We start from the raw sequence: 12,192 nt of genomic DNA on the forward strand, positions 1-12,192 counted from the left end.
AGCTTCGTGATGGATCATAGCCTGCGAGGCTATTAACTTTAGAACATTAATAAAGCGTAAAGCAGTTTCAGCGCTAATGACAATAGCGCGTATCATAATAAATTAGCGGAATCACGCGATCAAATGTAATATGAGGCGACAAGCGAAATGTATGTCTTAATTAACGGGCTCGCCGCGAGCCGTTGCCAAAACACGGCCGCGCCCACGACGTGTTGTGATTCCGGCTAAAGATAGAGGAAACTAGTGAGGACACTGTGTACGGGAGAGCGGACAGCGGAAATCATACCAAGATGATACTTCAAAATAAGTCTACTTAAATAGTACCTAAATAATACATACACTTAGAGACTCATATGATGAATTCGTACATTATAGTTGCAAATAAATTTTATTTTATTTTATTTGAGACCTTCCGTTATTACGAATCTGCGTTTCCCTTCTTTTGTAATTAATGTTCTTTTCCAATCGTATCCGTGTATAATATTTTTTCATTATACCTGATGTAAAGAAAAGAAGTCGAAAGTGGCGTATTGCTCAACATTCTCTCTAATCCATTATTCGCCAATAACAGGTACATTATCTGATACCCTGTTAGTTAAATAATAGGCAGTTTACGGATTAATACGTAGGTATGTATACAAAATTATCTGATTGTAACGTCTATGCAAATCATATAAATAACATGACGCATCATTATCTCGTCTCTTATCAGTATATCCCAGGCTTTAGATATACAGTTCCTTTCGCTCGTAGACAGTGCATTACTTTTTGGCAACTGCGCGTATCAATCGCCATTCCAAAATTAATCCTGGAGCGCATCGGAACTATATATATTCGTGTATGCGATCATGGTTATGTTTGTAACAATTGAAGTTCTAATGTAATGGAAGGAACGGGATATTGTGGTGGACTAATGATGCTTCTGATTCTGTGAAACACGTGGCTTTTACGATCTAGGCACAGTAGTCGGAAAAAAGCAATCAGTCGATCGAAATCAGAATACATTATATAAATTATCGATTATAATAACATGATGCAATTAGCAAATAAAATTCATTATTATGTTTTAAGTGATCGCTGCGGCATATGAACCATCTTCAAAATTTGAAAATAGAATAGATGTACTAAGCAAAGCAGAACCCGACTATTTAGAGAAGTCATTGAATAGTGACTACGCGGCAAATAAGTTTATCACAGTAGACCTTTGCAAATGATTTTTGTAAAACCTTCCTAGTTGGCAACTTTAACAAAATTATATATTATGTCCGCCTAAAATGCTTTATTGCTTATTGAACTAAGTGGAATACACTGCATCTAATATAAAGTAAAAATTCGCGGTGATTATATTGTTCTTATTTTATTTGCGAAGTCGATCGATTTAAACTGTTGAATATTCGTATTATACCTAATTGTATAGTACAGTAGTACATACTCCGACTTACTTTTATCGCACGCAACCAGTTTTATCGTGTACATAAAATGACAATTAATTCGCTTTCTATAGCAAAGTAATGAAATTTTATGTTTTTCACATGAATTCAAATGTGAAATTTTAAAGTATTATATTATTTCTTATTTCTTCGTTAACGTAACATGTTCGCTTTTATCTTGAAATTATCAATAGGTACGTACAGTTTAATAACAATCAAATTACTTAAAATCAAACGAAGTGTCCATTTTAATGCATTTGTCACAAAAACGCACAGTAGCCCGTACCGAAATTGATTTAGCACGGTCTTAACAAAGGCATTAATATTTTAATTTAACGCGATCCACTCGTACGAGGGAATTTAATTAAGGCGATTTTATCACGTAATTGGATTAGCTTTGTTAAGCTGCTGGCGGATTGAGTACGGATGATCAAATGCCAGAGGTCAATTTACGTCACTCATAGTACTTTTTGCGTTTTCTCTGAAACACGAGTAATAAAATTTTGTAATTATAATCTCATGTCACCGAATTTAGTTACATTTTGGGAAACACGCTTAGTTTTAAATATCATTCATAAGAACGCACAATTGTGATTAAATAATACAACGTAATGTGTAGGTATATTTGAGCACAAAGGCTTAGCATCCCTTTGAGCAGCCCACGGGCGTCGGGACGGAGTTCCGTTGTTTGCGCAGGGTGCGCGCGTCGCGGCGTGTTTCCTGTTATTTCGCCAGTAGCGCCGTCGGGCCGCCGCCGGCCGCTCTACTATGTAGCCTAACGCCCACGCCTTTTCAGTCTTCCAGCGGCCTAGACCGCCTTAGCTTAATTTAGTTTTAAGAAACCAAGTCTTCCACTAGTTTTAAGAGATTAGGTTAAGATGCAGAGGGGTAGGGCGCCGCGTCGCGAGCACAACGATCGAGTCGTCTTCGAGAGGCTCTGGCGAGGCACGTTCCAGGCGGTGCTTGCGGGCCCGCAGCGCCGGCCGCGCGCATCCTCGCACGACCCGAACCCCGACCTAGCAGTGGTCCCGGCACCGCCCCCTGGCCCTTCTAATGTAGTAGACGCACTCGAACCAGCTCTGAGAACTATTATAGAGGGATTGAGGAGTTCCTGCTGCTGTCATTGCAATTGCTCGACAGAGCGCAACAACGCTAACAATTTGCAGGTCTGTCTCTCCGAAGCCGAGGAGAGGAAGTCCATGCGATCGGTTATAAGGTGTGCATACGATTGTATCGATTAACTATCGCCTCTGTTAGTAGGCCGCCAAGCGTTTAACGCCAGTAGCTAGTATTAATTAAAAGAAACACGTAAGCGACTTGAAGTTTTAATGAATTCCGATACGATTTCACACTTGTTCGTATTTAATGACAATGCCTCTTTCTTTAATTGAGAATTGGTTGTGGTCGTTGATTCCTGATTATTGATGCTCAATTAAAACGATGTTTCCCTATTTTTAGCGCACTTAGGTGCTAATCAGGTAAATATGCATGAGCCTTCCTTGAAGCTTGTGTAAGTAATCAATAACGTCCTAGAATGCGAAGAGTCACATTAGAATACGATATAGTTAGTTTTTCTGTTCATTTGTGAAGCATCGTTCGTGTTCGTGACATTTGGTCCGCCATTTTGAATAAGGGCGTTCGATCGGTAGCGTTCGCGAGACGCACGCGGTGGCCGAGGCGCAACAGGAGAAGAATGCTCGGTTGCGGGACGCGTTCGGGATCTCGCCGCGGTTCGTGGAGGGCACCAGCCTGGACCCCGAGCGGCGCGCGCGGGACGAGGCGCAGCGGTACCCCCTCATCAGGACGCCCAGCCACGAGAGGGATGACCGGGATGCGCATGTGTCGAAAAAGAAAAAGAAGAGAAGGTAACACTACGTGCATTTGTAAATGCGCACTACGTACATATGTAAATGCGCAAATATGTTTACGATAAACCGTTTTAACAATTAATGATAAAGATAAATTAAGGATACAAATTAAATATAAATAGTTGTGACGTCCGGCGTCGATATTCTAATATTGGAAATTTTTGGTGAATCAATATGCATTTATATTTGTTGAAATTGTTAATACTCTCATATATTTTGATACGTTTGTTAAGATTGCTTATACTTGCGAGGATATCAGCACATGATAGATGACTCTATAGATACAATTCCAATTCTGAGCAATTGAATAATTTACCTTCTTGTAAATCAACAGGATCTTAAGTGATTCGACAAATCCCTGTGTAAATTTATCTGAAAGTCCGTATGTATCATGTCTTCAATCTCTTAGAACTTTAAACTCAGTCAAGTCAAAGTCAAGTCAGTGTCTTAAAATTATTGTCCATACATGATGGTGCCCAGATAATGTATTATTATTACATTGGTGGCGTGTTTCTTACGAAAATATCGTACAAAACTAAATTTGTCGTTAATCTCACGTTATTATATTTTACAGCACATCACCAGAAGTGAAGAAATCAAAGAAGAAAAAGTCGAAGAAGAATAAGAAAGACAAGTAAGTTTATATCCCCCCCACTCTCTCCCACTCACTCTCCATTCATTTAATTTTGTTTTTATATTGACTTGATGTTATTTTTTTAAATTTAATTTGCTAAATTTCATAGTTTTGCATTGAATCCAGGCAGGTGGCACTACAATTGACAAAAAGGCAAGTATAGTTAATTAAAAAATAGAATGATTTTGTAACTTTTTATTCAATTACTGAACGATTATTTTTGTTGCTACTTTCAGTCAGAGGAAAATGTTGTGGAAGTATATTCGTAGGTATGCCCTATGTTGTAACATATTATGCAATTAAACATAGTTGTATATACCTATGTATATTGTAGATTTATATTTATGCAGCATACAGCCAATATAATAGATATATATACTAATCTAGTAATAATAAAGATAGTAGATATAATCACAGAAGATGCATATGAGCATAGTAAACAACATTATTTAAGAAAAACTCAACAAAACTGTTTGATAACTTTGAAAGAATTCTAATTTGAAAAGCCAACTTACAATGAATTAAGATCTAAACAGATCAGACAAAATTAGTATTAATTGAAAATAGTATATTTCACATTCTTATATCATCGCTAAGTGCTAATTTGTGTCATTTAAACATTGCGTTGACATTGAATGAAACCTGCATAAATAGCACAATTATTATAAAATTGATAATTTAAAACAATTCGTTATATTTGCTTCAACCGCCTTCTATATATCCAGCTGGTGTGTTACTGCGTCAATTATATTATTAGTGTCACCGATGAAAAGCTACTTTGTAATTTATTGAAGCTTATTCTTTATTTCATTATTCAATTATGTTTGTTTTTACTGTTGTGTGCATTATACAAAACCATGCAGCTGAAAAACTTCATCATCAACCCATTACTGTCCCACTGCTGGGCACGGGTCTCCTCTCAGAATGAGAAGGATTAGGCCATAGTCCACCGCGCTGGCCAAGTGCGTATTGGTAGACTTCACATACCCTTAAGATTTTTTTTTTTTTTTTTTTTATATCTCTCAGGTATGCAGGTTTCCTCACGATGTTTTCCTTCACCGTTTAAGCAAGTGATAATTAATTTCTAATACGCACATTAATTTGAAAATCAGAGGTGCGTGCCCTGGGATTTGAACCTCGGACCCCTCGATCGAGAGGCCGCGTTTCTTAACCACTAGGCTATCACTGCTGAAAAACTTAGAGCCATATAATAGTGAGATCATCTTTTAGTAATTTCGCGCGAACAATATTAATTGTTATTAATTTTCTAGTACTATGAGCAAAAATCATTATTGTAATTTCTATTCTGATATTTTTCTAAGAAAAATAAATTAGTAAATTTTGGTAGGTACCAATTTTTAAACCTGATTTCTAATTAAATGTTTTTGATGCTTTGTTTGTGAAACAATCCCTTAGCAAAGTCTACATTATCTTCGTATTTTTGTGAATAATATTTACGTCATATTTCTAAATTTTAAACATGCATAGTATAGCTATATTGATCGACTTTTAAAAAAAATAATAAACAAATGTATCAAAACTAAATGGCATTCAAACATTACATTGTTTACAGACAAGAATCCAGCAAGAAGAAGAAGAAACGTTCTAAATCCCAGAGCTCGTCTGGTTCGAGCAGTTCGGAGCACGACAGCGACTCCGCGAGCTCGGCGGACGACAGAAAGTCAAGGAAAAAGAAGGTAATTATCAAACCTCAACACTCAGTGTTCACATGTTTGTCAACAAACATATTGTGCTCTCGATTTTATAGCAACTTCAGATTACAGATTATATGTGGCGGAATTCAAAGGTTGTGTTTTTTGTAAGGTAGCTTCATTATGTTGTAATAAAATACGGTTTGCAATTTTTTTAAGTACTCTGTTATTTCTAAAAAAGCGTAATTGGACGACTTTTTGATATTTCATCACCGATAAGTGAGTAGTCTATTCATAACTTTACTTTAAATTCTTTCGTTTCATTCATGTGTGTTAAATTGTAATCCAAGAAAGCCAACACACATTTTACTAAATTTCATTGTAACTTTCTAAAATATTGTAAAGAATTTACGAAGATGAGCTAAAATGTGCTCATGAGTTGAGACTTACCAAGAACTCAATCTTTATTTTATACTGTGATATGCTCACCAAACCTTCCTTTTTACTATTATTTAGTTTAGAACTCAAAAATAACGCCAGAAACATAATCTTTGAATTCTCGGTATAGCATTGTAGTGACTACTTTCCTATTGTGATATTTGTATCGGTTACTGGGGTCATAAAAAAACTGGTAAACGTATCAGCCCTTATAACGATGGGGATATGTCATAGGAACCCACACCACTCATAATCCCTTGCCCAAATAGGCTTTTGAATACCCGATAAATGTAGGTTAACTATTTTACGGGATAGAGGAACTAATAGCTCATTTAGCACACCGCTTCATTTTTGTTTTATTTCTTGAAGACCAAATACATTGACGTGATATAAAATGTCATTTCAGCACAATAGTTTAAGAATATGGGCTTAATAAGTATTTTATATGTAAGAAAATCTCTTGCGCAATATAAGTACCCCTTTAACGAATAGTTTCTTTAAGGTGAACGTAGACATGATTAGTTTTGCTGTTTCCATAAACTGTTGCCCCCAAGCTATCAAATTGTATTGCTTCCACACGTTCTCATCGCAATAAATCATGAATCGGCAATCAATATGGGACGTATACAGTTTATTAAATGTGGTTACTCTCTTTCTCCTCTGTCTATTTGTCTATCTCTTACTCGATTTTATTTTTTTATATTTTTTTCTGTAAATACAAGATATAGCGAAGTAAAAATTATCTGTTTAACTGTGCATCATTTCATAGGATAGCCATCTTTATCTGAAGAATAACGTATACTGTAAGTATTTCACAAAACAATAACACTGTAAGAACACTATGTTAGGTGAATACTAAAAATTGTACATGTTTAAATTTGGATATGCATTTTACCGCGTATTACATTTGTGACTAACTTTTGAGAGTAATATATTAAGCAAGCGGGCAATCGTCGATATGTAAAGTGTGCACAGTTATTTACATGCATGGTGTTTTGTAGTCCTTTAAAACAGATGGTGGTATCACTATGTATTGCGGCGCCATGCCTCGATGTGTTATAAAAACGTGCTCATTTATCACATTCTACTTGTTTCTTCGTTTGTCTTTCTCCTGAGTGTTGCATTTTTAATTTTATTGCAATTTTTCACTTATTTTTTTAAATTGGTCCTTCGGGCCGGATAGTAGCACGTTTTTGTAGCGCACATCAAGTGTTGATGTCCAGTTTAATTGTTTATGAAGATGTAACTAATCCATAACATTCTCCCTCTTCTCATTGACTCAAAACTAATTAAGGATGCTCCACATGTTTATATGGTATACACTACCACCACCGTTTGTTGACGAAGGTACGTTCCCGAAGTGTTATATTACATTTGATTTTGTGTAATACATGTATTTATGTACTTGATTATATTAAAGATGTTGTTAATGTGTTACTAATTTAGTACTGTAAATATAAAGGATTCGTGCACTGGTGCCAACAGACAAACATTATTATGTACTCGTTGCATATTAGCCATATTCTCTCACTGAGAATGTTATGGATGAATAAAAAAAATAACATTCTGAACTTAAAAATCAAACTTATTCTTACAAATATAATTTTTTCTCTATCGATATTTGCTTTTGTGAGTAGCTTATTAAATACTATTTACTAAGTACAGTTAACGGTGTTTTAGTTAATGCCTCCATTTTTTTTTAATTCCTTATAGAGAGCATGTGTAAAGTGTTTTAATGTTTTTATTTTAGTACAGAGATTCTTCGGTCAATTAAAATAAATAAGTTTGAACTGAAGAATCTCTTTTTTTCTTAGTGGATTTTTAGTTGCCATAACCACTAGTCTTCTTGTACTGGCACTGGTGTTTTCAGCATTTGTACTCTGCATTATTTTAATACTGTTGTCAATTTTGTACAGAAAAAATCGAGTACCAGGCGTCGTGCGACCAGTGAGCCATCCAGTCGAGAGAGGTAACAATGAATTTTCTAAAAATAAAGTCTCGTCAAGATTTTTATTACATCTTGCAAATTAGGAAATATTTATTTGAGCAAATAGTTCTACTTTTTATATTACTTTCCAGTTCTCCCGTGAAACAAGCGAAGGAGAAGCAATGGGAGCGTCCACTGGATACAAACGAGACTGAAAATCGCAATAAAAGGAGGGACCGCGATCGCGAGGAGCGTAATCATAAATATGACGATGCGCCGGCCAGGAGTGTACGCCAGAATGACTCGAATAGACGGCGAAACGAACGGAGCCGGTCTTTAGAGCGCAGACCGTCACCCGATTACCGACAGCGAGAGGAGCGCAGGTCTGCTGAGCACAGGCATAGGGAGGATCGAAGGTCTCCCGCATATGAACGCAAAGATGAACGCAGAGATGAACGGAGGTCCCCAGACCACAGGCATAGAGAGGACCGCCGCTCACCCGCGTATGAACGCAGAGATGAACGGAGGTCCCCAGACCACAGGCATAGAGACGACCGCCGCTCACCCGCGTATGAACGCAGAGATGAACGGAGGTCCCCAGACCACAGGCAAAGAGACGACAGACGATCCCCCGAATTTAGACAAAGAGACGCACGCAAAGCTTCACCCGAAAGGCGTCGAGACGAAAGAGTGTCGCCGGACTACCGACAAAGAGATGAGCGAAGATCCCCAGATTATAGAAAAAAATCAAATGCGCCTACCAAGCATGATAGTAGAAAACGAGATTTGTCAGTTGAAGAAGGAGACCGTATTAAAGCATCGAAGCGCTCGAAACGCGATAAAAGGAACTCTTCATCGGATTCCGACGTTGAAGAAGTGCCCCTTACTAAATCAAGTAAACGAGATAAGAGACAAGTGCAAAGAAGTGCATCGCCGCCACCAGAGAAGAGACGACGGAAGAGTCCCTCGCCACAAACCAGCAAAAAGGAGGACACGTACTACAGTAAAAAAGATTTCCTCAAAGACACTAATAGAAATCGCAGGGGTAGTTCATCGCAGGAAGATAGGCGCGTTTCAAGGCGAAGTGAATCTCCCGTTTATAAAAATAAAAATCAAGACGATGCTAGGAAAAATGAGAAATATGATAAAAGGAATTCTCAAAATGACCGCAATCAAGAAGTAACCAAAAGAAACGAAAGAGACAATCACGAAGACCGTTCAAGACGCAGAAGAAATAAGAGCTCGTCTAGAGAAAGACGAGATTCATCCCCGGAATATCGGGAACAGTCACCTAAAAGTTATAAAAATAGGGATAGTTATAAAGAACCAGAACGATATTACAAAGGAGGAAGGCCAGCAAGATCGTCTCCATCGGAATCAGAATCTGAAATGCCTTCCAGAAAAACACAAGAAAAGCCAAAAGATAAGGATAAAGATAAGGAGCAACATTACAAAGAAAAAATATCACCGCCGCCACCTAAGGAAAAAAGGCGACGCAGTCCATCGCCAGATAACGCGAGTAATGAATCTCCTACACCACGTAAGACGGTGGAGAGCAAAGTAGAAAAATTCAAACCTATTGGCAAACCGGATAACAAAGGGGAGAATAGTCGCTCCAGGAGAAAGTCACCCACTCCAGAAGAAAGACAACAACGACGCAGGAGTTCGCCGAGCGCCTCAAAGTCGCCGAGTCCGTGTCGTAAAACTTCAAAAAACGAGAAAAAACGGAGCACCCCACCCAGCGTAAAACCTAAGAAGTCCCCAGAAGGTTGCTCCGCGTCGCCTAAGCAAGCGGCGAAGGAAAAAAATGGAGAAGGAAATAACGGAAAGAATCCCGCAACAAAAGATTCCCATAAAGATAGATCTCGTTCGAAATCTAATCAAAGGAGCAGGAGCACATCCAGCCTCAGTTATTCGCCAGCACGCCGAAGTCCTGAGCGCTACCGGGACATTCTGGACAAGCTACCGGAGAAGGACAAGCGCAAGTACATCAAGTCTCCCTCCGATCTCCAGTCTAAGAGGAAGAAAAAGGATTCCAACGACAACAAGCCAGTGGCGGCGTGCATGAGGAGTTCCTCAAGCGAGAACGAGGATTCCGAGGAAGACTTTTTAAGGTTGAACGAGCGCGCGCGACAGGACGACCTCGACATCCGCGAGCTGAACCGACTGAAAGAGAAGCTGATTCAGATGACGAAAGCCAACATCGAGAAGAAGCGGGCCGAAGAGACGAACGGGCCGTCGACGTCAGCGGGGCCGAGCGGATCGGGGGATGCGTTAATGGAATCCGGGTCTAGTGCGGGGGATAAGGCGAAGTCAGCTCCTAACGGTAATGAGTCGAAAAGTCCGGTGAATGTGGAGAGCTCGCCGGAGGGGCACCGCCGCGGCTGGTCGCGTAGGGATAAGGCGAAGTCAGCTCCGAACGGTAACGAGTCGCTGAAGAGTCCGGTGAATGTGGAGAGTTCGCCGGAGAGGCGGCGGAGCTGGTCGCGGTCCTCGCGCTCGCGCTCGCGGTCCAAGTCGCGATCCCGCGGCAAGTCCTCGCGGTCGCGTTCCCGCTCCAGATCTGACTCGTCGCGCTCCAGGTCTAGATCCTACTCGTCGTCGAGGTAAGTAGAGTCCGCGCCAAACTGCTAGTCCACTCCAAATATAGAAATGAATCGCGTCGCCATAGCAAAGTGTATGACTACACCTGCTCGCAACAACTTCAGAGCGGACTAGCACTTTTGCAATAACAATACCAGATAACGTATTTTTGCTATGTATGTCTTTATATCAGGAATGTTTAGGTTTTTGTCACATAAATGTAGATTACGACAAATCCACACAAAAGTCCACCATGTAGATATTTGTAATAAACTTTACACAAAGCTTAAGATCGGCTACAAAAGTGTCTTTAATCCTTTTCGAGTTTCTAAGATTAATAATTACCGTTCTAGTTCCTCAACACAGCACTAACTGTTTAATATTGCCGTTACATCACAACTGTAACACGAATAAAGCTATATTTTGTAGTTCACTAGAGTTCTACAAGAAAAACTGCAAATTAACAACTTTTCCCATATCATATTAATTTTATAATTGATTAGATCTTTAAAATACAATTATTTTTTCTAACATTCTAGGTCCAGCCGTTCCAGCTCTTACAGCAGCAGAAGCTCGTCCCGCTCCACTCGTAGTAGCTCGAGATCTACCCGCTCCTCTAGGTAACCAATCCACTCTCACAGATTTCAACAACGGAACATAGTTTCGATATGGATTCTTTTTAATTATTTTAGATTCGTTTTCACAAGATGTTGTCATTTTCAAAAATTAATACTAACTTTAAGTTCATTTTATGCAACAATTAGTTAACTTTAATCCTATATTAAATAATTAATGTTGTAAGAACTATTTTCTGTTGTTGATTAAAATGTAGTAATCTTAAAAATGTTTAGCAAAAAAGTGTACGAGAAGGGGATGGTGAATCCAAGCGTGAGCCTAGTTGCGAAACTGATAACACGGTCCGTGCGCGCTCAGAACGATGACGAGCGTGTACGCGGACTACCGGCGCACAAGCGCGCGGCGCATTAAGTGGTCAGGCTAAAATGGGCCAATGATTGTATAAGGTTACAGTGTATATTATGTTATAAGCCGAAATGTAAAGGGTTACTTCGAAAAACGTTATTCCTTCTGGCAATGATTCAGGGTAGCCATGGCCCTTAGCCTGAGGAAGATTCTTTATTTATAGGAAGGGAAATGCAAGCGCCCTTAGCTCCATAAGTTTTTGGGGGGTAACGACATAGATTAGTAAAGATTACTCACTGCTAACAAGAAAATGTAAACAGTTTTGACCATTGAAATTGTCACTGTCATCTATTTTCGTGTTTGAAAAATATTAAAAATGAAATGAATGAAAGAATATTTCTCCGCACTTTTTCTTCGATTTCGTGTTTTTGCACCATTTAACTGCGCATGTCGGCATTGTTCCGCGTAAATTACACGTTTAGGCCATTCAATGGCTTCCTTCAATCACAAGGCGGTGAGATATCTATACTTATCTATGGTTGCGACACTGATAACAAGCGGTCCGTGCGCGCTCAGAACGATGACGGGCGTGTACGCGGACTACCGGCGCACGAGCGCGTCGCGCGCGCGCTCGCGCTCGCCCTCCATCCCGCGCCGCGCCGGCTCGCCCAGCTTCCTCGACCGACGACGCATCACGAGGTACACGCGATACGATGCAACATACGATGCTTTTGTTACA

The 12,192-nt window shown here is 39.3% G+C and overlaps 1 protein-coding gene across 11 annotated transcripts in view; it reads left to right on the plus strand.

Annotated features, from left to right (window-relative positions):
- The window catches only part of Srrm234 (Serine-arginine repetitive matrix 2/3/4), a 30,853-nt gene that overhangs the window by 13,601 nt on the left and 5,060 nt on the right, over positions 1–12,192 (plus strand). For 3 of the 11 annotated variants that reach the window (XM_073087900.1, XM_073087905.1, XM_073087908.1), the window contains exons 4-11: positions 3,080–3,295; positions 3,873–3,932; positions 4,169–4,201; positions 5,506–5,629; positions 7,939–7,991; positions 8,102–10,555; positions 11,072–11,152; positions 12,012–12,152. In XM_073087900.1, the coding sequence (XP_072944001.1) occupies positions 3,080–3,295; positions 3,873–3,932; positions 4,169–4,201; positions 5,506–5,629; positions 7,939–7,991; positions 8,102–10,555; positions 11,072–11,152; positions 12,012–12,152 (3,162 nt within the window). Of the gene's footprint in view, positions 1–2,188; positions 2,647–3,079; positions 3,296–3,872; positions 3,933–4,168; positions 4,202–5,505; positions 5,630–7,938; positions 7,992–8,101; positions 10,556–11,071; positions 11,153–12,011; positions 12,153–12,192 lie in introns of those variants that run through there. The other 8 variants (XM_073087902.1, XM_073087907.1, XM_073087909.1 and 5 more) reach the window with 6 other exon arrangements.

This window comes from Epargyreus clarus, unplaced genomic scaffold (assembly GCF_041222505.1).
Source record: "Epargyreus clarus isolate Ecla_fem2 unplaced genomic scaffold, WU_Ecla_fem_2.2 ptg000026l, whole genome shotgun sequence".
Classification (NCBI taxonomy): Eukaryota; Metazoa; Arthropoda; class Insecta; order Lepidoptera; family Hesperiidae; genus Epargyreus; species Epargyreus clarus.